Source organism: Cucurbita pepo, chromosome 2 (genome assembly GCF_057944985.1).
Source record: "Cucurbita pepo subsp. pepo isolate OVF chromosome 2, ASM5794498v1, whole genome shotgun sequence".
NCBI classification, from domain to species: domain Eukaryota; kingdom Viridiplantae; phylum Streptophyta; class Magnoliopsida; order Cucurbitales; family Cucurbitaceae; genus Cucurbita; species Cucurbita pepo.
This window is the reverse complement of record NC_141799.1, coordinates 3,987,892-4,014,135: the sequence shown is the minus strand read 5'-3', so window position 1 is coordinate 4,014,135 and position 26,244 is coordinate 3,987,892. Positions and strand designations below refer to the sequence as shown.

Here is a 26,244-nt window from a genome sequence, read left to right as displayed (position 1 = left end):
CTATTCTCTCTGAATTTTTGGCATTGGTTCCTTTTCCATCCCAATTCTTTTAGAAGGTCTGATTTGTTTCAAATGCTCGATTTCTATCAAATAAACAAAAATGAACATGGATAGTACATTTTGTATGCTATCGAGTCCTGTTGCTGACGACTCTCCTATCTACCATCGGCCTTCGTTTTATTTTTCCAATAATTTAAATTTTTAGTGTTTCATCTTATTCTTTGTAGCTTTTGTATAAGATAAAGTATTATCTTAAATTAAGATTCAAATTTACGAAATAGTCAAAAAGAAAATTACCAAGAACATTAACACAACAAGTTAACCTATATTACCAACCACGCGTTGACTTTAGCATTTTATAATAATTCTTACTTAGTCAACTAAAATTATTTTTAACTATAAAATAATAAAAATAATTTTATAACTATTTATTTTTTAAAAATTGTGCTGAATTTTCAACAATTTATCTACGATAGTATCATTAAAAAAAAACATTTTTAAAATATTTATAAATTTAATTAAAAAACAAATTATTATCAAATGGTATTAAACACCTAACCTGGTTATTACCTTCACTTTTAATTAATATTAAAATTTTATAATATGGAATAAACAAGCCATAGCCATACAAATTCTCACCTAATGAATCAACTTGAGTTTATAAAATTTCTTCTTTTTTTAAAAAAAAATTTAATATAAGTCTAAAGTTCGCAACTTTATCTCTACCGACCCATATATATATTTCATAAAGAAAGAAAGTGTATTTGTCGGACCCATAAACTCTTACTCAAAGGTATACACTTTTACGTGAGTTGAAATGCTCATTGTGGATTGTGATAGAAACAACGAACCTCCACAATGATACGATGGCATTTCCTTTAATTAGTCCATTTGAAACTCTTACAATTCTCTAACAAAGTACACCATTGAGAGTCCCCGATGACTTTGACACTTGAGGATTCTATTGACATGACTAAGTTAAGATAAAGACATAACTTTGATATCACTGATAGAGACAAGAGACCTCTGTAATGGTATGAAATTGTCCACTTTGAGTATAAGCACTCACATGTTTTTTTTTCTTTTGGTTTTCCCAGAAGGCGTAAGATCAGTGGAGTTAGTGTTTTCTTACTTCTTCTTAATTAGGTAGCGTGAAATTCCAACCATCTTCAAAACTTAGTACAACACATCCTTAAACGTTTGACTTTTGTAATGTTTTTTTTTTAATAGTTGAAGAAACCAAAGTGTTGTGTGTAAATACAAATTTGCATTGCTTATATTAATCCATAATGAGATCATGACATGTGGGTTTACTAAGTAATGGGTCAAAACGTTACCAAAATTTTTCTTTAGTTTTTTTAATCCAAGTTGATTTTCCATTTGTCATTAATAACAATTTAACTGATAAAATGAGTATCTTGCATAAACTGATATATATATATATACATATATATATATATATATATATATATATATATATATATATATATATATATATATATGTATATATATATATGTCTGTGTGTGTAAAAGATTGCATAGAAGAATGTAAGTTGAAATTTTGTTGGATGTTTGTGTTTGATTTGATAGTGTTGTTGTTTTGTTGTGTTATTACATGAAACACAAATATTTAGGACAGCTGAAGACTGAATATGTTCATGTCTAGAACACTCTTGTTCTTCTTGTTCTTGTTCTTCATTGCTGGGATCCAATCCCAGTCCACCAGATTGCCTGCTGATGAAGGTACTCACACTTTCTTCTTCTTTTAGATTGGCAACGCAACGTAAGATCAGAGTTCGAACCTTTCGACTTTAATTAGTTAAGATATATACGAGTTGATGGAACATGGAACAAATGTGAATCTTACATTGAGTATACCCCTTTCGGAGTCTAACGTCTTCGCTGGCACTCGTTTCCTTCTCCAATCGATGTGGGACCTCCCAATCCGCTCCCCTTCGAGACCTAACGTCCTGGCTAGCACACTGTCTTGTATCCACTCCCTCAAGTTCTTATTCCCAACTGATGTGGACCTCTCAATTAACTCCCCTTCGAGTCTCAGTGTCTTCATTGACACTCTTTCCCTTCTCCAATCGATATAAGACCCCTCAATCCACTCCCTTTCGAGGCCCAGCGTCCTTGTTGGCACACCGTCTCGTGTCGACCCCCTTCGAGGCTTAGCCTCCTTGCTAGCACATCGCCCGATGTCTAGAGTTGATACCATTTGTAATGGTCCAAGCCTATCGTTAGTCGATATTGTCCTTTTTAGACTCTATCACTTTTGAGCTTTCCCTCAAGGTTTTTAAACACATCGGCTAGGGAGAGTTTTCCACACCCTTGTAAAGAATGTTTCGTTCTCCTCTCCAACCGATGTGAGATCTCACCATTCCACTTTTTCAATCCCCTAGTGAATTCAAATATTGATATTTGCACTAGAGCTAGCATGTATGATCCGAAGTTAAAACAATTCTTAAAGCTAAAAATAAAAAATGTTGAAGTGCATGAGAATTTCTAAAGGTTGAAAGGAAGAGATTCTTGAAGATCGCTACAACTTCACTTCGTTTGTTCTTCTGTTCTGGGTATAATTTGGTCCATGAAAGCAGTAATCATTTGGTTTGAGCTGAAATCATATAATGAAATGAACGTTGAATTGCATGCATATATGTTTCAGTGGAAGGTTTAAAGGAAATAGGAAAGATTCTGGGAAAAAGAGACTGGAATTTCAGTGCAGATCCTTGCAATGGCGACCATGGATGGATTTCTCAGCCCAACCAAATCCCCAACAACGTTTCTGATTTTCAAAACAATCTTACCTGTGATTGCGCCTTTCTCAATGCCACGATCTGCCATGTCATCAGCATGTAACGTTTCTCTCTCCTCTTCCACCTATAAAACTGTTCTTACCAATCGAAATCCAAATTTTGTGAAATCTATTATTATTTGAGCTGCAGAGCTCTCAAATCGCAGAGCCTTCAAGGCACTCTCCCGCCCAATCTTGTTCGCTTGCCCTTTCTGCAGCAAATGTAAGTTGTTAATACCTCAAATACTCAAAAACAGATATCCATTTGCTGGATTAACTAATAATATCAGCTTCTTTTCCGATCATTTTTTCGTTTAGTGATCTCAGTCGGAACTATCTCAGCGGTCAAATTCCATCAGAATGGGGCTCTATGAATCTCGTCAACATGTAATTTCTCCGCCCCTTTCTCGATTTGAGAAAATCTAGGGTTCATTTTGGTTGTTGTTGATTCTGCAGTTCCCTGCTTGGAAATCGGCTGACGGGTTTGATTCCGGAGGAGATTGGAAACATCACTACTCTAGAAAATTTGTGAGTTCTGATTACCCATTTTAGTTTTTGGATGACATTGCCAAGAACATATGATTGGTTTGTGTAGGGTCCTGGAAATCAATCAGCTATCAGGAAGCATTCCTCAAGCGCTTGGAAACTTGCCCCAGTTACAGAGATTGTAAGAACTTCGTTCTTTTTCTTCTTTGAATACAAACTTGGATGATGAATTTTGATAGTTGTGTTTGTGTAAATCTCTAAACTCAGTATCACTTACATCAGTTTTGAAGTATGATTCTATGGAATTGATTCCGTTCATAGTATTAACTAAACAATGGCTTGACATGTTTATTTGGGTCAGTATGAACGGATATAGTATGATTGTAATAGAAAAATGGTAAAAGAAAGTGGAGAATTGTAACGGCCTAGGGTCACCGCTAGCAGATATTGTCCTCTTTGGGTTTTCTCTGTAATAAAAGGTGTTTCGTTCTCCTCCCCAACCAATGTGGGATATCACAATCCACCCCGCTTCAGGGCCTAGCATCCTCGCTGGCACTTTTTCCTTTCTCCAATCAAATGTGGGACCCCCACCAAATCCACCTCCCTTCGAGGCCCAGCGTCCATACTAGCACACCATCTTGTGTCTATGCCCCTTCGGGGAACAACCTCCTCGCTGGCACATCGCCCGATGTCTGGCTCTGATACCATTTGTACGGCCCAAGCCCACTGCTAGCAGATATTGTCCTCTTTGGGCTTTTCCTTTCAGGCTTCCCCCCAAAGCTTCAAGGCTTTAAAACGCATCTGGTAGGGAAAGGTTTCCACACCCTTACAAAGGGTGTTTTGTTCTCCTCTCTAACCAATGTGGGATATCACAAGAATTGGAGAGAATAGAGGGACACTACTTATAAAAGTGAGTTGATACATTGTTTTAAAAAGTGAAAATGCTAAATAAAGATCAAATTTAGCATTTAGCATTTTCTTTTTCATTTTTTTCCTTCTCTCGTTGTTATGGAGAGAGCCTATGAGATACCACATTGGTTGGAGAGGGGAATGAAGCATTTCTTATAAGGTTGTGGAAACTTCTCTCTAGAAGACGCGTTTTAAACTGTGAGGCTGACGGCGATACGTAACGGACCAAAGTGGACAATATCTACTAGCGATGTACTTAGCCCGTTTAATTATCAGTCATGATCTTTCGACTGGCTACTTGATTAGATTATGTGCATTCATATCATAACCTTGTTGCCTTGTAGACATCTTACCTCGAACAACTTCTCTGGAAAGTTGCCAATGTCACTGGGAAAGCTGACCACATTGAAGGAATTGTAAGTCTTATAATTTCTTCCTAACTGGTAACTCCTCCATGTGTTTCCTAAGCTGCTTTCTTTTTCAAATGATCAACGAACACTTGAGCCTTATCCTTTGTCAATGCAGTCGAATCGGTGACAATAACTTCTCGGGCCCAATACCGAACTTCATACGTAATTGGACAAATCTTACTGAACTGTGAGATATCAGTTTACTCTTTGAGCTCTCTATTCATTATGGCATTATCTCTCAAAAACATAGTTTTTCTGTGACAGATCCATTCAGGCAAGTGGATTAAGTGGGCCAATTCCTTCAGACATTGGACTATTGACAAAATTATCTGACTTGTTAGTGTTCCTTTTTGAGTTCTTAGCTACTTTCTTTTTCCCTCATGAACGACGTGTCTTATATCGTTCGAGTTTGAATTTCTAAATGCAGGAGAATCAGTGACTTGAGTGGAGCTTCATCACCCTTTCCACGTCTTCGTAATTTGGAAGACATCACAATTCTGTAAGCTACTTCAAAACATGGGGGATGGCCAAGCTCTTTCCCCACCCAATTAATGTTCTTTTTGGTTATCTACAGGATATTAAGAAGTTGCAATATCACTGGAAGGCTGCCCAATTTTCTGGATAGGATGCCATCCTTAAAAATCTTGTATGTAATCAGTTGCAGCCTTAATTACTTTGGAATCTTTACCAAAGCTTTGTACACTATCAAGGTTCCTTATCTTAATCAAGGGAAATTCGGGTCTTAATTTCTTGTAAGTATCCGTATAACCGCTATATTGTTCTTATTCTTTTGTGTTTAATTCTTCACACAGAGACCTCAGCTTCAACAAACTAAGTGGACAAATTCCGACCAGATTTAATGCTCTTAAAGGGTTGGATAACATGTAAGAACTTTTGTCCAGAATTGAAAGTTTTATATATTGAGACTGCTCATGGATTAAGGAAACTAAACCATCTTACAATGGCCGACATGCATCAGCAACTATACTTCATTTTATATTTTTTTTAGGAAGATACCTATCTGCAACTATACTTTATATTTGTAATTACGTTTTCATGTTCACTATTTAGATTTTTAACTGGAAATATGCTGAATGGATCAGTGCCTGATTGGATGCTGAAAGGAAACGGCATGTAAGTATCTTTTCCAATATCTAGTAAATTATTTGCAGCTTGTTGTTTAATGGATTTGATATTTATATCTTCTTTCCATTGTTTCACTGGGACCTTTGAGAGTTCATTGCCCATCTATTCATAACTTCTTGTGGGTAGTAGTTTTTACCTACTTGACTACCATTTCCCCATTTGTAAGCATTGAAGAGAGAAAGTTATTATAAAGTATTCTTGTAACAACTCAAGCCTACCGCTAGTAAATATTGTCCACTTCAGGCTTCTCCTTAAGATTTTTAAAACGCGCCTGCTATGGAGAGGTTTCCACACCCTTATAAAGAATGTTTCATTCCCTTCTCCAACCGATGTGGGATCTCACATTCTGGGTCTCACTGGCACTCGTTCCTCTCTCCAGTCGATATAGGATCTCACGATCCACCCCCCTTCGGGACCCAGCATCCTCGCTGACACACCGCTCGCTGTCCACCTCCCTTCATGGCTCACTGTTCTCAGGCACACCGCCCAGTGTCTAGCTCTGATACCATTTGTAACAGTCCAAGCCCACCGCTAACAGATATTGTCCTCTTTGGGCTTCCACTCAAGGTTTTTAAAACGCATCCGTTAGGGAGAGGTTTCCACACCCTTATAAAGAAGGCTTTGTTCTCTCTCCAACCAATGTTGGATCTCCCAATTCTGTAGGTTGTATCAATAGTCAACGGAAACAAACATGATACTCTTTGTAATAACTATCTGCTCAGGGAGTATGTGTGGCTTAATCAAGTTATACTTGCCTTAGTAATACTTCGAACCGTGATAGAAACTGGTTTCTTGGTTGTACACTCTGTTTGAGTGTATTCTATAGAAATTGTTTCCAGAAACCAATTCAAAATTTTTCTTCATTATTTTTTCCTTTAAGGTGTCACATCTTTTTCTTTCTTTACAGCGATCTTTCCTATAATAATTTTACAGTCAAGGTGGCTGGGGAAAGCTGTCGGTCTCAAAAAGTGTAAGACTTTTCCTACCCTATGAATATCTTCTTTTGAAGAACACTATCTAATCTAATCTCTCTCTCCACCACCTCTCCCCTGCAGGAACCTCTTTGCCAGCTCTTCACAAGACAGTGATTAGTAAGTTTTAACCTTTTGGTGTATGCATTGAATTGGTTTATACTTACCTGTGCTAATCAGATTATCTCATAACGTGATGCTAACTAGTGAGCTTTCTGTTGCTTTATCAGTGGAATTCTTTCATGTTTAGCAGGCTCGTCCTGTTCGAAAAGTGGGTTGAACCTTTAAATGGAGACAGGCTTAATTTTATACTCTTGCTGTACCATTTGTAGTAAGTAACATTTTTCTATTCTCACAGCTTGGTACTCTCTTCATATAAACTGTGGTGGGAAGGAACAAACCATAAATGGTACAGTTTTTAAAGGAGACCGAAATACAGGCAGCTCTATGTTCTTTGTAACTGGAACAAATTGGGCAATCAGCAACACTGGCAGTTTTTTGGATGATGGTGAAACTCGAGATGAGTACAGTGCAACTAATTCTTCTACTCTTTCTATGGCAAATCCTGAACTGTACATGACTGCACGCATTTCTCCATTATCTGTTACTTACTATGGGTTTTGTATGGGAAATGGAAACTACACAGTAAGCCTCCATTTTGCAGAGATAATGTTTACTGATGACAAGACGTTCAGTAGTCTCGGCAGACGCTTATTCGACGTTTATATTCAGGTACAAAAAAGAACTCCAAGGTTTCACTCATCAAAAAAGTTTCTGATTGTTGTAAAATCAGTATTTTGATCATGAAAGCTCCACTTCTGAAGATTGTCTCAGGTTTGCCAACAGTTTTTCATGAGTACTAGCATGACAACTTAATAAACTTCTGAACTGCAGAAAGAACTTGTCCTAGAGGATTTCAATATAGTGGATGCAGCAGGTGGTGTTGGTAAAGCAGTCATAAAAAAAATCCCAGTTACCGTGACAAATGGTACGGTGGAGATCCGCTTCTATTGGGCCGGGAAGGGGACAAATGCTATTCCTGTGAGGGGAGTTTATGGCCCTCTTATATCAGCTATATCAGTAGATCCTGGTGGGTTGATCTTCAAGTCCATTTCTTCCTTTTCACTTGTGCTTATTTAACTGAGTGCTCTCCCATGTTGTCTATCATCCCCAATTCATGTAGACTTTGAGGCTCCATCCGAAGGTGGAGAAACTGGAAAATCTGGCATATCTGTAGGTGCAGTGGTAGGAATTGCAGCTGCTTCAGTGTTTGTTATATTATTGGTTCTCGGAATCCTGTGGTGGCGTGTATGTCTACAACGAGAAAAGACACTCGAACAAGGTAATCCTAAGATAAATATATCTTCTTATATTTGCTACGTTTCTTGTCCTTCAACACTTGCCAACATTTGCAAGCTTTTGAATGTTAATCATATCAAAATGATTGTTTAGACCTTAAGAAACCTTGGTAACTTGAATGTACGGTGCAAGCAAGGACCGGTTAGTATAGTGTAGGCTGTAGAGGGAGTTTGTGATGAATGATGCCATTTGGCAGTGGTTGAGGGACTAAGATAGAATGTTTAGAAGTTTAAGCATTAAAATGGAATAAACATTAAAGTTCATGGTTTAACCTATGAATTAAATACGTTTACCAAAAGTCTCGGCTTCCTCCTCAGCTCGCGCTTGTTTTTTGCAGAGTTACGAGGTTTGGATTTGCAAACTTGTTCTTTTACATTAAGGCAAATAAAAGCCGCCACAAACAATTTTGATGCTGCCAATAAGCTTGGAGAAGGTGGTTTCGGTTCTGTCTATAAGGTAGATACCATTTGAATTGGTAACTTTAGCTTCTTCTTTGTAAATATAGTAGGTATGATATATGATTCTTCAATTGGAAATGCAGGGTGTTCTTACGGATGGTACGGCAATTGCAGTAAAACAACTGTCTTCAAAATCAAAGCAAGGAAATCGCGAGTTCGTGAATGAGATCGGCATGATATCTGCTTTGCATCACCCACATCTAGTCAAGCTTTATGGATGTTGTATTGAAGGAAATCAGCTCTTGTTAGTATATGAATACATGGAAAACAATAGCCTTGCCCATGCCTTGTTTGGTAAGTATTTGTGCCATATGATTAACTATTGCCTATTTTTATTGAATTTACCAATTTGGTTGGGTTATAGAGACTTGATTAATGGGAAATGTTTGAAGGTCAAGAAGGAAGTGAACTAGAATTGGATTGGCCAACAAGGCACAAGATCTGTGTTGGTATAGCAAGAGGTTTGGCTTATCTTCATGAAGAGTCCAGACTAAAGATTGTCCACAGAGATATCAAAGCTACTAATGTTCTGTTAGACAAAGAGATAACCCCCAAGATATCTGACTTTGGCTTGGCCAAGCTCGATGAAGAAGAGAAGTCCCATATAAGCACTCGAATCGCTGGAACTTTGTGAGTACTTGTGATTAAGTTATTCGTTTTAGTTTTCCTTTCTTCTTTTCGTTTATATTTGTGTCTAGGAACGGGCAAGCATGAAGATAGAATCGAGTCAAATTCTTGAGAAAATTTGAAATGAAGGATATTTACTCATAATGAGGTGATTTTGTAGTGGATACATGGCACCGGAGTATGCAATGCGAGGACACTTGACTGATAAAGCAGATGTTTATAGCTTTGGTGTTGTGGCTTTAGAAATAGTTAGCGGAAGGAGCAACACGACTTTGTGGGCAAATACTGATGGTTCTTATCTTCTAGATTCGGTAATCTAATTTCTCGACAGTTTATGTTGTTCGGTTTCTTTTTGTCATGTTCGTTAGGAAGAATAGGTAGGATGAACCCTCATTTCTAGAACTGTCTAACCCAATGTAGAAGGCAACACCTTGGTTTCCAAGGGAATTTAACTCACTGTCTCATTTGATCCTCGTTCATTCGTTTGATTTTAGATGCGTAAACCTTGCATTTGTTCTTGTAACGGCCCACCGCTAGCAAATATTGTCCTCTTTGGGGTTTTCCTTTTGGGCTTCCCCTCAAGATTTTTAAAACGTGTCTGCTAGGGAGAGGTTTCTACACCCTTATAAAGAATGTTTCATTTTCCTCTCCAACTGATGTGGGATCTTACAATGGTGTGCTAGCAAGGACGCTGGACCTCGAAGAGGAGTGGATTGGGGGGACTCACATCGATTGGAGAAGGGAATGAGTGACAGTGAGGACGTTGGGCTCCAAAGGGGGGTGGATTGTGAGATCCCATATTGGTTGGGGAGGATAACGAAACATTTTTTTATAAGGGTGTAGAAACCTCTTAATAACATACGCATTTTAAAAACTTTGAGGGGAAGCCCGAAAGGGCAAGCCCAAAGAAGACAATATCTCCTAGCAGTGGGCTTCGGCTATTAGAGTTCTACTTCCGGTACCTCTCATCTTGTTTTCATAATTAGAACTCATTATATCATGTTACAATCCCAGAATTGTGGCAAAACCATAACTTAGCTGTCTTTCATCTACGATTTCTAGGCACTGAAGTTGAAAGAGAAAAACAGTTTAATGGAGCTAGTTGATCCAAGGTTAGGCTCCAACTTCAACAAGGGAGAGGCATTGAGAATGATAAAAATGGCTCTCCATTGCACTAATATCTCTCCTGCAGCAAGACCTAACATGTCGTCAGTAGTGAGCATGCTGGAAGGCAAGCAGGATATTGAGGACATAGTGTTGGATTCTAGTGTCCCTAAAGGATCAATAAACACAGCATGGACTCATTTATTGGAGGATGCGGAGCAATCGAAGTACGGTTTGTTTGGCGATGTCTCGACAACAGGTTCTTCAACATCTGCAGTCGATCTCTATCCGATTAACGTATCTCAGTACTTGAATATTAGAGAAACTAGACCATGAATTGCATGATTTCTCTTGATTGCTTTTGTATACGTCCAGCCTTTGTAATTGCAATGCGTGTCAATTGCCCAGAAAAGTGCAGCTTTTCATCTCTACCAAATGGCAACTGACTTCTTTGTATATTATCATAGAATAGAACAGGAAAGCAATGGCTTATTTGACGGCTTGTTCTGTAGCAATAGCTTTTAATACTTTCTTTGAACTTTGATGACTGAAATGAAGTGAAACTTAAAGTGCGGTGTGAGATCCTACATCGATTGGAGAGGAGAACAAAGCATTCATAAGGGTGTGAGAACCTCTCTAATAGACGTGTTTTGAAACTTTGAGAGAAAGTCCAAAACTCTGGATGGAGAAATCAATCAATCAAATCATCGTAATCACAACCTTCGACGAGACAAGATTTAAAATTTTCCAGTTGTGAATAAATAACTTTCAAATGCCACTCAGGCCAAGCATCATGTAATCAGAGAGAAGACTAGAACGTGGAATGAAATTACAACTCAAATACTAACATCAAACTGGCTGAAGCATGAAAACTCTAACTCAGAGTCTATGAACATTGGAATCCAAGGGCAAGAAAACTTTGTTTCTTTGTAGTTCATACTATCTTTCCTTGTTTATCCTTTTGTCCCTAATTGGCAGATCAACTGGCTTTTGTGCCTCATGTGGATGGTCTGGTCCTTTGTAAACCTTCAAGTGGTTAAAAAGTGCTCTTCCAAGCTGCAAATAATTGCCATGGTTTGAAACAGCCAATAAAATCTCAGGAACGTCAATGGAGGCAGGAAACGGGGGAAACTCATAAACACCACAATAAGATGTAGTCTACAGTAAACTGCTGGTTTGTCTCCAATGAATTTTTCAAAGGATGAAGGGACTGTTTAATATCTTTTATAAAAGACATTCAAAAGGAAAACATGTGTAGATGCTACCCAGATGTGCCGAACTAACCAATACTCTACGGCGAACCAAACCAACAAAAGCTATCTTAACCAACCTACTAAAGCCACACCAAGATTGATCTAGAAATATACTTTGTGCATAATCTTCTGACACGATTTTCCTATACAAAATGTGGCTCGAGCAATCACTCTACACCAACAGATACAGTGTAACAGCCCAAGCCCACCATTAGTAGATATTATCCTCTTTGGGGTTTCCCTTTCGGGCTTCCCCTCATGGTTTTTAAACGCGTCTACTATGGAAAATGTATAGTCTTACTCCGACCAATGCCTCATCCCGTCTAGTGACGGGCTTTGATACCTATGTGTAACAGCTCAAGCCCACTGCTAGCAAATATTGTCCTCTTTAGACTAAAATGTATCTGCTAGGAAGAGGTTTCCACACCCTTATAAAGAATGTTTCGTTCCCCTCTCCAATTGATGTGGGATCTCACATACAGTTTGTTGAATAGTCGGCGTGTACATAATAAATATAGCACTTAAGTAGTAGGAATCACTTACCCTCCCCTTCGGAAGCATACCGCGAACAGCATGCTCAATAATTCTTTCAGGAATTCTCTGCTGTAGCTGGTCAAAAGTTTCTACTGTCATGCCACCCGGTCGCCCCGAATGCCTCCTGTACAGTTTTTGTGTCCTCTTTCTACCAGACACGGCAACTTTTTCTGCATTTACCTAGGTAGGATCAAGAGAATAGATACGAATTCAAGCAACCATTTGAGAACAAATAGCAAGAAAGTTCAAGGTGAGTAGACAAAAGCATATGCATAGCTCACAATCAATGTTGTAGAAATTGCAGCCACAATAGAACATTAGGTACAAGTACAACCACATACCACAATCACAAAAGCCCCCATATCCACACTAGGAGTGTAGGTTGGCAAATCCTTCCCTCGGATATGATTGGCAATGGTTGAAGCTAATCTTCCCAAAATCTTATCAGTGGCATCAACCACATACCAAGGTTTTTCAGTGTTCACATGATCAGCAGCCTTCGGGTACCATGTTTTATTCCATATGTCCTGCACGGAAGAGAATAACGACAGCTAAATATCCAATCTGAAAAGGGAAAATAAACAAACAGCAGACAAAATCAGGAAATAGTTCTTCAAAATTCAGAGAACGGACATCAAATTGCCCTAACAAGCAAAAAAAAAAAAAAAAAAAGGTTCGTATGAATAACTTCAGTACATCAATGGAAGGCTACATTGCAATGTAAAGATGCCAAAAGTTAGATCTAATTGAATGAAGTAGCCAAAGCCCCCATCCTCCGAAATAAACAACAAAAACAAAAAACCAACAAAACGAACGCGTTCAATTAGTCTCAAATCCATAAGATCATTTCCAAGCAAACAAACGAACATATCGAGAGAATTACAGACATACAGGGCCGTCAATCTCGTCGCCCTCGAACATCCACCGCTGCTCCAAAGGGACACGATCCAGCTCCTGAGCTCGCACTTGAAGGACGGAACTCTTCGGCTTGGAGGTTAGAGTAATCGTAGTCTGAGTTTGAAGAAAAGAAGATTTTGATTGAACGAGAGGAAATCCAGCAACGAGTGACATTCTAGGAAGGGCTCTGTTACTTGCATTCCCATTGTTAAGAGTAGAATGTAAAGAAAAAGTGGCGGTAGAGGAGGAAGCACAGAGCATCGCCATTGTAGCTCTGGCGCTCTTTCAGTTGGGGAATTTCCGCTGTTGAGTGTGGATAAGACTCTGCCCTTTTATTTTGATTTTTTATGGTTTCACACAAGTGGACTACTTTCTTTGAAATGGAGTTTTCAAGCACACTGAACGGTATAGGTGTGTCAGTATTGCGCCCCAACCCGCGTGTTGGAGGTTGCTACATATACCCGCTATCCAGCACAGTATCCGTAAATGACATGGCATGGACACGGGAGGGCCAATGCCTCGATAGAACCCGGATGGATGGATGTTCGGGAAGTTCAGATGAGATGAGTGACACGCGGGCCCGTTCTCGATGGCATGACCAAGTGAGTTGTGATGGCCAACGACATCCCGAGACTAGGGATGGCGTCAAGACATATGGACCATGTCGATGGGGATCGAGTTGACAAGATGAGATGTGACGTTGCATTGAGAGACCTTGGTCAGAGCAGAGGTAAGGTTGAGCTGAATGACTTGGCCTAGTGTAGAGGCAAGTAGGATGTGTCGCAGACGATTGAACATGCACGCACAGGCGGCGTGTGTGGTCGAGCAAACTTGGATTCTGCATAAGCGATGTTCGATTGACGAAAACAAACCTCGCCTAAGGTCCAATAAAGCCACAAAGCCAGGTGTAAATTCTTCCTCGGAATATCTACCAAGCTCTGAATAATCTATTTAGTTATTCGTAGTCGTAGTCGGGTTGGGTTAAGATTTAGGGCATTCCCAAATGAAGGTGGATGGAACTTGGAAGCGAGACAAATCCATTTCAGGGTCAATTCACCGTTTCAAACCCGAACAGCACGAACTCACGGTCCAAGCCCGCAAATACCCAAATTCCTAACGGGTCCAGGATCTGGGTTGCCAATTTGCTCTTGCGATTGTTGACCCACCCGATTTGCGTAACGGTTTCAGGATTATTGGATCTAACCCAATCGAGCATCGGGTTTGGTTTTGGTTTCACTTCTTCCCCGATTCGTGTCACAATCCATTCCTCATAAACCCTATTGGAGTAGAGTATCCAATCCGACTCCGCCGTTTTCCAAGGAAAAAAAAAACTTCAATATCGACAAATTTCTGTAAGACCCACTTCCAATTATGCTTCACTTTTGGTCCTACTCCGCCGTTTTATGCTGCTTTTTATGTTGGATCTCTGTATTTTCATGTAAGCCATGGCGTTTGTTGCCTGATTTTTGTGTTCCTTCATGAATCTGTGTCACCTCTGCTGGAAACTTTGTCCGATATTTGTTTTTTTCATCAAAATGTGATTCTTCTTCCATGGATTCTTCCATCCTACTCGAGAGATTTTAGTTGTTTCTCTTGATTTTGTTATCCATTTTCCTCGTGATAATGATTGGAGAACATGGGAATTTTAGCTGTGATCTCTGTTATATCGATACTGTTTGACACTGTCCATCTATTAGGTGTTTGCTAATATGAACTGACTGCTTAATTTCTTTTTACACTTACCATAAACTGTTTCTTGAACAATTTCTCAGTTCTTTTTCTATCTCTCCGGATAGATGGAAAAGGGCATTCTTAAGTATTAACAGTTATGATGAGATGAAGGGTTTGGCCCAAAAATGAGAGAGTTTTAAGATCTGAAGTGCAATTTCTTCTTAACATTCAAAATATTTTTTGAAGTCCATCTTCATTTGCTCATTTAGTTCATAGTTGAATAGCTTTCCATTCTTTGATTCTATTGTAAATTATTGTCATGAAGAATAGGTTCATGTATCTCTTATGCATGTATTGGCATTTATTTGGTTCATAACTTGAATCATCTTGATTCATGTACGGCGTTAATGCTTCCATGCCTATATTAAGGGTTGTCTAGGATGGTTGACATTTGGGAGGAACTTTGTTGACTGACTTTCTAGTGTTGGAGTATGAGATATACACTTTGTAACCACTTTGATTATTGAGATTAGTTGCTACCCGTGGAAGTAAGGGAATTGCTTCTCTCCGAACCACGTAAACCTTTGTGTCTCTTTGTTTAATTTCTATTTGCGGGTGTGTGAGTGCGATCGATCTTGCTTCCGTTTCCGTTACAACACATTCCTCGGTGTGTGGACTTTCCACCAGTTTAATAAGTTTGATAAGAACGAGTGTTTTCTCGACACGGCAATTTCAACATATTAAACTGGTGAAAAGTCCACACACCGAGGTACCCAATCTTGTCAACGATGGCTCGTGATATTATCGGGACTCGAATGTCAAGCATTGCACCCGAGTTGGCATTTAGTACCGGTGGTCGAAGATTGGCTTTGTGTAGAACTAGAAGGTACGTTTGGGATGGATGAATTCTAGTGAATAAGTGTCTACTTCTCTTACTTACAATTGCTTATTGTTTTTGTTTCAATCAGATCCAAGGCCATTGCCTATCGCATCTTATGTGCGTGCTGTCGTGTAAATATCTTACTCAATATCTATGCTCCAGCCCCTCATTCCATTGTTTTTCTTTCATATCATGTTAGGTTGATGGACCTGTTAGTTCATACAATGGCTTTTGATTGTTTTTAACACTATAACCTAGTCCGTCCCAAATGAGTTATGTAGTGCACAATAGAACGGTAATAGCTCAAGCCCACCACTAGCAAATATTGTCCGGTCCGTTATGTATCACTATCAACCTCACGGTTTTAAATGCGTTTATTAGGGAGAGGTTTCCACGTCCTTATAAGTCATGCTTCCTTCTCCTTTCTAACCGATGTGAGATCTTACAATCCACCCTCTTGGGGTCTAGCTTTGATTACACCATTTGTAACAGCTCAAATTCACCGCTAGCAAATATTGTACGCTTTTGGTCTGTTACGTATCGTCGTCAATCTCACAGGTTTGAAGTGCGTCTATAAGGGAAAGATTTTCACACCCTTGTAATGAAAGTTTTGTTCCCCCTTTTCAATCGATGTGAGATCCCACAAGAATTCTGTGTTCTCTCGATATCTAATGGATAAGGATGATCATTTATAAGGTTTTTTTCTCTTTCTTTTTGAGTTCAACCATTGTGTGTGAGATTGAACCAGCGACCTTTAATGGTAAGAATTAAAATTATATATTTTCAAAAACCATAATTGAATTATATATTTTAATTTACAAAAAAAAAATGGATTGGGGTAGTTGAAAATTGTCACATGGAAAAATTAATTGGATAGACATAATTATAGAGAGAGAGATGGGGAGCTTCAAATGTAATGCTAAATGGCCCCCCCGGCCCCTATGTTTTGGAGATTCTATACCACTCATTCATATCCTTACCCACCCTGCCCCCACTTTCTTTTTCTTATATTCTTCTCCTCGACCCAACCGTCTCACGTGACGTTGTCGAACGTTTCTAAACGAACCGTTTTTTTCTTTACTTGCTCTAAAACAAGTGTCGATTAAGAACAAACATGTACAATGATTTGTTCTAAATCACTGCTTGACTTGAAAATATATTGTATTGACCTCGACCATATTAGCTACCGATCTTGTTTTAGTCTTTAGATATCTAAATGCTAATCTATTCTCGACCATTGTAGAGGAATAAACAAAATAAAGATAAGTTTGACGAAGAAATTGAGATTATTACGCACCTATATATGCTATGATATCTTAGTAATTATACAAACTAAAAAGTGTAAGATCTTGAGGATGCGTATGCCTATGGCTTTAGGATGTGAGACACCAAGAAGATGCCAAAATATTTTTTTATTATTATTATTTATTGAATACGAAATAAATATAATTTAATTTAGAATTTGAATTTTCATATTCGACCCGTGTTTGGGTCGCTCTTAGATTCCAAGACGACTCACTCCAGAATTAGCTTGATCAAAATTAATCCAATGAATCGGTTTATACATCAAACCTAAAGCAAATTTTGAAAGAAAATAACACTCAAAGCGTTTTAAAACATAAAGTTTTTATATTCCAGCATGATTTCAAAAATGAATATTACATGTCGGGCCAAAAACATGATCAACAAGATAAAAAGTCTTCAAATCACTCTCCAACATCAAGGAATATTTATGGTCACTTCATTCTTGATACTTCAATTCTTGTAATTGCTCTTTTGAATCCATGCAAATGATCCGTCGTTGGATTCGAATCAAATTAGCTCAATTTTAGCACTTAACATGTTTTTCTTTTTATTCTTAAATTTATTTTAAATATAATTAATTAATTAGTTAATTTTATTTTTCAATAATTATAACTAATTACTTATTTAATTTTGTAGGCAATTAACTCATTTATCATTAACATGCCAGATTTAATTTAAGTCAAGGATTTAAAAAAAAAAACAAAATTTAAACGAAAAATAGAAAAGAAATATAATTTATCTCTTTTTGATAATGCAATTAATAATATTTTTTTAGTCAATTAAACATTCAATCTCAAAAAACATATATTTAAAATTAAAATAATGGGAATTTTTTTATTATTATTATTATTATTATTATTATTAATTTATAGGTTTAAAGCAAAGATCTTGAAATCTTTTGGTCGGCAGGGGATTTCTCCTCTCTGGCCGGCAATGTTTGGTGGCTATCAATATGCCCCAAAACTTTTATTTTATTTTTTTATTTTTTATTTTTTATTTTTATTTTCTTTTTATCCTACTTGGAAAATGATGGCTGCTTAAACTCTATTTTTCATTTTTCATTTTTATTTTTTTTAATTTTTATTTTCGTGTTCTCAATTATTATTTTAGTTCATCACCTCCTGACGTCTACCTTACTTCACTTTGTTTGGCTGTAGGATTTTCCAAAACCATGGGCTGTCTCTATTTCCGTAATTAATATAATTATAAATATTATTTAAATATCCCTACCTTTTTTCTTTTATTTTTTTCAAAAATTAAAATAATAAATTTATGATGGGGAACAAAAAGAATAAAGTTCCCTTCCTATATAAATTCTTTTAAACAGTAAATGTGAAACCTTTTTTTTTTTTTTTTTTAAATAAAAAGAGATATCGGTAAAAAAAAAAAATTTAATAGCTAATTTAACCTCTATAATAGGGTAGATACGGTAAAAATTGAATTTGCTTAATTTAAATAAATAAAATAAATGTTTTGAATTCTGAAATTTAAATATTAAGTTAAAAACTAATCTTTATTTATAAAGTTGAGGTTGTTTATTATTATTATTATTATTATTGGGCTAAATTAATAAATTTGTATACAAAAAAATATCTTTAAATTATATTCTTAGATTAATATATATATATATATATATATATATATATATATATATATATATTATCATTAATTTTGGATGAAACCGTTAGTATTTTATTTCAAAAATACCTTGAAATTTTCGATAATATTTTAGAACTTTAAAAAGTTTTATTAATACGCTTTTAACTTTTTTTTTTTTACAATTTAAAAAAATACTCTTACCGTAATATCATGTTTAAAAAATATATATGAAATTTTAAAAGTAATATTTATAAAAATAAAAAATAATAATTATCATCCATTTATGGTTTTTTCTAAAAATTTAAGGATATTAAGGTTAGTATTGAAAATTTATGATTATTTTTTTTAACATAATACGAACGGGGTTCCGTTCATATACTACCGATAATGATTTTTAAATTAAAATATTTTTAATTTTTTAAAAAAGTATAAAAATATTAATGAATTTTTTTAAAATTGATATTTTGAAAGCTGGGGCTATCTAAACTATTTTTAAAATATTATTTTTTTTTTTAGTAAATGAATATTATTAAAAAAAGATTAAAAAAATTAAAGAATTTTTTTTAAATAAAGTAAATTCACACACATTTTTATTAATTTAATTATTTAGTATTATTTTGGGGGAGGGCACGTGGCGTCAGATATGGCAGGCCGGGGGGGGGCTTTCGCTTCTTTTTGCTCCACTAAAACACAAACAAAATCAATGGCTGCTAAACTGACACGTGGCAGTCATTGGAACTGTTTCCTTGGGGGATATTCTAGTATTATCCCAGCCATTTTTTGTGACATGAATGTGATTTCTTTAAAATCAAATATTTAAGATTGTGATAGCATTTGATTTATTCCCATTTATGGCATATTATATAATATAAAGTAATTTATGTAAATGTTACTATCGAATATCTTATTATATATTTTTCTTTGTCTCCTTTTGTCTTGCGTCAATTTCTTTGAGATAGTGATTTTCTTTCGTATAAACTATATGTTAATTTAATCGACCACGTCTAGGATACTTGGAATGTACCAATACCGTAATTTTGAGACCATCCAAACATGTCGAAACATGTTCATAAAAAATGATAGTTATTTATGTCATCAGAAAAAATTTGTTGTCCTATTCAATCATATTGAAAATAAGGATGTTACAGCTATAAGGAATATTTCGCTCATATCTCCATTTGATGTGGGATCTCACAATCCACCCCTCTTTGAGTCTCAAGATTTTTAAAACGCGTCTGGTGTGAAGAGGTTTTCACACCCTTATAAGGAATACTTCATTCCCCTCTCTAATCGATCACAATTAGTAACTCAAACAACTCGAATGAAGTTCATAACCTGACCCAACCCAATTCTTTATTTTTTAGATTGCTCTTTTTGAAAATCATACTTATCAACATATATGTTAATTAATAACTAAAATCTCATAAATTTAAAATATCAAAATATTTACCGTCATCATTAACATTAATTACAAAGTCAAATATTCTTAATTTTCATAATAAATTAAAAAAAAAAAAAGTAGAATTAGACGGTAACACTATTTTTAATTTAAAAAATCAATTCAGTCGGTGTGATTTGTGTTGGATAATCCAAGTTAATCAGGTTTTTGATCGTTTAAATCCCAAATTTTTTAAGGATGTTTTTATTTTATTTTATAATATTTTAGAAATTAAATGATATGAAAAGCTTTATAGATTGTTTGAATGCTTTAAACGTTTAGAAAGTTTTGCAATAATGAGAGAGAAAAGGGGAACTTTTGAAATATTGAAAAGTTGTTCAAACCCCATTATAAAATTATAAACGTAATTTACGCCTAATTTCCACTAATTTCCACTAATTTCTAGGCTTCTCCCAAAGCATTTAAAAAATAAATAAATAAATAAATAATCCTTCTTGTGTTCCTCTTAGGGTATATTTCAAAATATTAAAATAATAAAATGTTTTTTTTTTTATTAATCAAAAGTATTGCTTTATTTAAAAAGTGCTTTAATCATACATATTTTTTTGGTTGGTTTTAATATTCCAAAAGCCATTTATTTAATTAAAATGTTTTAAATATATTATCTACTATAATTAGTATTAAATAATTATAATTAAAATTAAAACTAAATTAGGAAAAGGAAAAACGAATTTCCCACGTGTCAATTCGTGATAGGCTAAAAAATTTAATAATATAATATTATGAATTGTGACCGTTGAATATTTAATTTTTTTTCTTTTCTTTTTAATTAATTATAGCAGCGACATATGTCAACGTGTTCGTCCATGTCATTTCTATAGCCCAGCATAAAATGCCACGAGGCATCTTATGATTGGTCGGTCATCGCCACATCTGTTTTACTAATAACTTCTTTCATTTGAGTCCTTGGTAGCATCCAGACGCTTCGACGTAGAACATTCTTTTCCATATCTCGTGATGTCGTTGCAATGTTATCCTTGGTTTCTCGAGAAGTTTTTGTTATCATCCAAATTGACGAAGATGGGCGTTGACAAATATTATTCGCTTTAGTCTGTTACGTATCGCCGTCAGCTTCACGGTTTCAAAGTGCATCTGTTAGGGCGAGGTTTCCACACTATTATACGGGATTCTTCGTTCCCTTCTCCAACCGATCTAGGATCTTACAATCCACTCTTCTTGAGAGATCAACGTCCTCGCTGGCACTACCGCCTGATGTCTAGCTCTAATACCATTTGTAACAGTTCAAGCTCACTGCTAGTAAATATTATCTTCTCTCAACTTTCCCTTCTGGGCTTCCTCTCAAGATTTTCAAATGTGTCTAAGAGAAGTTTCCCCATCCTTGTAACGAAAGTTTTGTTTCCCTCTCAAACCGATTGTAAGATCTCACATCAGTTTGAGAGGAGAACGAAACATTTCTTATAAGGGTGTAGAAACCTCTCCATAGCATACGCGTTTTAAAATCGTGAGGTTGACGACGATACGTAACGGGCCAAAACAGACAATATCTTTTAGCAGTGGGCTTGGACTATTACATGGACTCTACAAACCTCACAACTAATCTCTCTAAAAAGAACTTTCACGATGAATATTTGAAAACTCGGAAGTAACTAAACTCACAATCAATCAATAAAACCTAAAATAGTAAATTAAACAAGAAAAATGATTAAAAAGGTGAAAGTCGAGCACGGAGAGACGTGGGTCGCTCTTTATATTATAGCTCCTCTCACACTTAGTACTTCAGATAGGAGTCTCGAGTGAGAAATATCTAAGGTTCTTAAACCGAATTCAATGAAAACGATCAATTTTTCATTTGACTACGTCCAACTCTATGTAAGCATCATCACAGAGAGCGACATGGTTCGTGATCGTGAGATATGTAGGAAGCGCGTGAACATAACGAGAAAAGAAAGGGTTGGAAAAGATAGGAAAAGGAAGTGTCCGTAAGCATAGGATGGTGTGTGGAATTTGAAGTGTATTATGTTTGGTTTTTGGTCAATAGAAAGGTGATGAATAATGATGGAAGGGAAGAGTGGTAGAGGTCCAAATTGAAATTCCCAAAATAAATAAATAAATAATTAAATAATTAAATAATTAAATAATTTAAATAAATAAATAAATAAATAAGGCCGAAAGCAAAGCTACGTGCATGAAATCTTATCGCTGTCTTTCTACCTTCCACTTGCGTTTCAAATTTCAACGCTACTCTACTCTCATCTATTTTTGTTTTAAATATTTTATATTACCTCTTTTTTTTTTTAATGTTTTAAATTATTTTATTTTCTTTTATTTTTTCAAATCACCCCGAGATAAATTCAAATGGCCAAAAAAAAAAAAAAAAAAAAAAAAAAATATATATATATATATATATATATATATATATATATATTTTTTTTTTTTTTTGGACGAGTGGTTCATTAACGTATTTTAAAACTTTTTATTTAATTTAAGGTTACATCTACGTAATGGCTAATTATGATCATAAAGTACGAATATGTAATTATGGTCATGAGTTATCTTTTGAGGATATATTCCATGTATGTTGTTCTTGACGTATATTTTCGTTAATCTCACGATTTTTAAAACGAGTTTACCAGGGAGAGGTTTCCACACCCTTATAAAGAATGTTTCGTTCTCCTTCTCGGATCTCACAATTCACTCCCATTGAGTACACAACGCCCAGTGTCTGACTCTGATACCATTTTGTAGCAGTCAAAGTCCACAGCTAGCAAAAATTGTCCAATCAGTGTCAGTATTTTTAAAACAAGCTTACTAGAGAGAAGTTTTCACACCCTTATAAAGAATGTTCAGTCTCCTTTTCAATCAATATGCGATCTCACCATTCACTCTCATTGAGGGCCCAGTCAAAGTCAAAGTCCACAACTAGCAAATATTGTCCACTTTGGCTCGTTACGTATAACCATTAACGTCACGACTTTTAAAACGCATTTACTACAGAGAGATTTCCGCACCCTTATAAGAAATGTTTCATTCTCCTCTCCAACCAATATGGAATCTCACAATCGAGTTCTCAAGAGTAAGAATCATTTATAATGAAATCAACCGAGTTTGCATATTCAGATCATTTACGAGAGTTTTTAAATTCGATTGGCTTTGAGGTCGGAGGTTCAAAACGGGATACCCGACATTTGTAAATTTATTTTGTGGCATATAGAATGCAAGAAATAGAATAATTTATTGATAGAAGAGAAGATAATAGAAGAAGAGAGGATAGCGATGAAACAAGGACCTTAAAAATACGGACGGCGCACAAAGAGAGTGACTGAGTCATGGCTTTGTTTTGCATGAGAACACAACAAAACATGGAATGGGCGCAAAACTGACCCTGATAATATAAATAATATAAAAAAATCAATCCACACCGCCCGGAATCTCACCTTATAAATCCAAATCCTACGTTAATTCGGTGATTCGAACAACTCGAATAAAGTTTCTAACTCAACCCAACTATCTACTTTCGGGTTAGGTTGAGTTGGGTTGTCCGGTCGTTTTTAAGTCACAACAACGCATGACTAACATCGATTGCAAAACGTTAAGTATTCAAAAAGTAAAGTACGATTGTGTTGGGCTGTAATCCTATTTTCGAGTTGGTTGGGTTGACTCGTCTAAAAAATGTCAACTCAATCCAACCTTTATGGTTTTGGTTAGGTAATTTAAATTAGTCGAGTTACTGAGTCCTATGGAAACCCCTACTTGAAACAAATTGTATAACTATTTTCACGTCAATTAAAAAATAAAAAAAGACATCTCAAAGTTTAATATATGTATTTATGTAGACAAATTACAATATTGTACGAGTATCTATTCTTTATATTCACACTATTAAAAAACGATATCTTAAAAAACGATATCTTAACTACTAAGAAATGTTTAGGGTTGACATTCCAATCCGAGCTAAATTAATAATAATAATAATAAAAAATTAGACAAAATCAAAAAAATTTAAATTATTATTATTTGGAGTGAAAATTTTGAATTAGAAAAAATAAAATAAAAGGAAAAATTAATTACATTAAATTAAGCTTGAGCCAAAATGAGTTTAATGCGTAAAAATAGGTAATTTAGCAAACAAGTCCAAAATTGGTTCATTATTTTAAGTGGAATCTCTCATTTTAATGTGTAGAAAGGTGGTGGGCTATAAAGGTATTACACTATATAGTGGGATGGCTTTTAGTAAAGGCAACAAATAAATAAATAAAATAAAATAAATAAATATTGCACACTTGAATATGCATAAAAGTTAGGAAAATATGATAAATAAATTATATAAAGTTTTAACATAAGGTGGTAGAGCGTCACGTGACATTAGTGTATGAAATTAAATAAAGGAATATTAAAGGCATAAAGTTGTAATTAATCTTAGGTCAAAAATTAAAGTAGAATCCAGTTCATGGCTGGTAAGGACCATCTTAATATTTTATTACTTCTTCCATAAAGCCTCAATTAAAAAGTGGATGCTTCCTTCATAAAGTTTCACCTTAATTTATACTCTTTTATTTATTTATTTATTTATTTATATATTCTCTTTGATGAATATGTAATTTGATTATTTTTAATTGTGGGTTTTTGGTCCGTATTTTCTTAAATTTAGTTCGTGGAAATTTACGGATATTAAATAAATATGAAGCTCAGGGTGATACATAACGGGTTAAAGTGGACAATGTCGGTTAATGGTGGTGTTAATGTTTGATTAATCCACCGCACCTAAATGGTGTGAAAGTTATCTTATTTATAATTAAATAAATTAGTAATAAATGGAAATAATGGGAAAGAACATCAAATATAATATATATGTAAACTATAATTTATTATTAAATATCCTTAACACCCCATCGCAAGCTGAGCGTCGGATTTGAACGAACGTGAAGCTTGGATCTGAAAAATTCAAAGAGGTTGATAAATACTTATCGTGAAGATGTCAACAACCTGGTTCAGAGGAGGCGTAGAGAAACACTTTCTTGGCCATCGAAAATTGCAGAGGGATCGCCGCTCAGCGGCGATGCTGCATTGGCTTCGATCACTTTGGAATTTGGGCCCATTTTCTGCCTTGGATTGTTATAAATGGTATTATAGTTAGACACTGGACTGTGTGCAAACGAGGACGCTGGCCCTCCAAGAAGAGTGAATTGTAAGATCCTATATCGATTCGAGAGGGAAAAGAAGCATTACTCGTAAAGGTGAGGAAATCTGCAAATACGTTTTAAAATATTGAGGGGAAGCCTGTAAATGAAAGCCCAAAAAAAAGAATATCTGCTCACGGTCGACCCGAGGTTCTACCAATTAAATTAAATAAAAAAAAACTTATTAATATATTATTTTACTAAAAATAGATTGAGCAAACTAATGAGTTTTTTTTTTTTTTTTTGGATGCGTATCTTTATCGGAACTAAAACAGTATAATATTATCTGATTTTACCTAAAAATGTCTCGTACCAACACGAGGATGTTGTTTGTCACTTATATAATTATAATCTTCTCTCTTTTTTAGCCGATGATAGATTTTAATCGTGTTTTAAATACCATCAAACTTCTCTTAATTCAAACATACTACTCGTGGATAGACTCAACCCTAATTTCCTTTGGCTCGGATGAGTTAGGGTTGGCTCTCACGAGTAGAACCTCATAACACTAACTCGAGAGATTAAAATCCTATACAAAATTTATTTTCTCAATTAAAAAATTTATAAATATGAATCAAATATTTTTTGGTCCGATCCTATATAAATTTATTGAGTACCATTCTCTTATCCACATGTTATCACATGAATGATTTGAATCAAATCATTAGTAACAGTTACAGATTAAATCATCTCAACAGTGTTACTACAATAAGACACCTAACTTACAGCAACAGAGCTCACAATCCAATCCTGCCCTCATTGGCACATAGCCCAGTATCTGTCTCTGATACCATTGGTAAGAGATCAAGCCCACTACTAACAGATATTGTCTGCTTTAGTCCGTTATGTATCGTCGCAACCTCATATTTTTAAAACATGTATATTAGCGAGAAGTTTCCACATGTTTATAAGGATTCGTTACTCTCTCTAACCGATGTGGGATCTTACAAGATAACAAGTAGCAAATTATGTTACGGGATATAATGTATACAAATAGAAAAGGGGACTCGAACGTGTAAGTGGTCGATTGACCATATATTTTTTAACGTTTAAATTATTAGTAACGAGAATATCGTATTATTGCGTAGATGATAAAACATAAATAAAAAGAAAAAGAGAGAAATAATAAATTAAATAAAAAAAAAAAAAAAAAAAAGGAACAAATTCCCTCCATATGATTGGACGCCATCAAAGCTGATCCTTGCCTTTCCCACCAGCCAAACGGACACCCTCACACACAC

General features: G+C 35.4%; 2 protein-coding genes and 1 long non-coding RNA gene across 3 annotated transcripts; 2 read left to right on the top strand and 1 right to left on the bottom strand.

Moving 5' to 3' along the window:
- Nucleotides 1–2,652: 2,652 nt before the first annotated feature.
- LOC111788560 (putative leucine-rich repeat receptor-like serine/threonine-protein kinase At3g14840) lies at nucleotides 2,653–10,778 on the top strand (the record flags this gene model as incomplete). The annotated part of the gene is made up of 23 exons (XM_023668930.2): nucleotides 2,653–2,858; nucleotides 2,949–3,020; nucleotides 3,116–3,184; nucleotides 3,254–3,325; nucleotides 3,393–3,464; nucleotides 4,537–4,608; nucleotides 4,718–4,789; nucleotides 4,867–4,938; nucleotides 5,030–5,101; nucleotides 5,177–5,248; nucleotides 5,415–5,486; nucleotides 5,674–5,736; nucleotides 6,656–6,718; nucleotides 6,804–6,839; nucleotides 6,950–6,990; nucleotides 7,078–7,451; nucleotides 7,614–7,809; nucleotides 7,903–8,061; nucleotides 8,416–8,534; nucleotides 8,620–8,830; nucleotides 8,929–9,166; nucleotides 9,324–9,474; nucleotides 10,226–10,778. Coding segments are annotated over 23 exons (2,952 nt in total), but the record flags the coding sequence as incomplete, so codon positions are not given.
- A 225-nt stretch (nucleotides 10,779–11,003) lies between these two features.
- LOC111788561 (large ribosomal subunit protein uL13c) lies at nucleotides 11,004–13,290 on the bottom strand. Its single transcript, XM_023668931.2, has 4 exons — nucleotides 12,946–13,290; nucleotides 12,396–12,581; nucleotides 12,064–12,234; nucleotides 11,004–11,323 (listed from the first exon to the last, which is right to left on the bottom strand). Exons 1-4 carry the CDS (start codon nucleotides 13,216–13,218, stop codon nucleotides 11,207–11,209), a joined length of 747 nt encoding a protein of 248 aa, XP_023524699.1. The 5' UTR covers nucleotides 13,219–13,290; the 3' UTR covers nucleotides 11,004–11,206.
- A 252-nt stretch (nucleotides 13,291–13,542) lies between these two features.
- Nucleotides 13,543–16,125, top strand: LOC111788965 (uncharacterized). The gene is made up of 2 exons (XR_002814245.2): nucleotides 13,543–15,508; nucleotides 15,591–16,125. It is a non-coding gene; the product is annotated as an uncharacterized LOC111788965 (long non-coding RNA).
- Nucleotides 16,126–26,244: the final 10,119 nt, after the last annotated feature.

Bases quoted from the DNA above. Each gene is read 5' to 3' on its own strand.
- LOC111788561 (XM_023668931.2), bottom strand. From the start codon at position 13,218: ATGGCGATGCTCTGTGCTTCCTCCTCTACCGCCACTTTTTCTTTACAT. The intron at 12,582-12,945 runs GTATGTCTGTAA...TCTTCCGTGCAG, and splicing joins GCGACGAGATTGACGGCCCT to GACATATGGAATAAAACATG. The intron at 12,235-12,395 runs GTATGTGGTTGT...GATCCTACCTAG, and splicing joins TGGGGGCTTTTGTGATTGTG to GTAAATGCAGAAAAAGTTGC.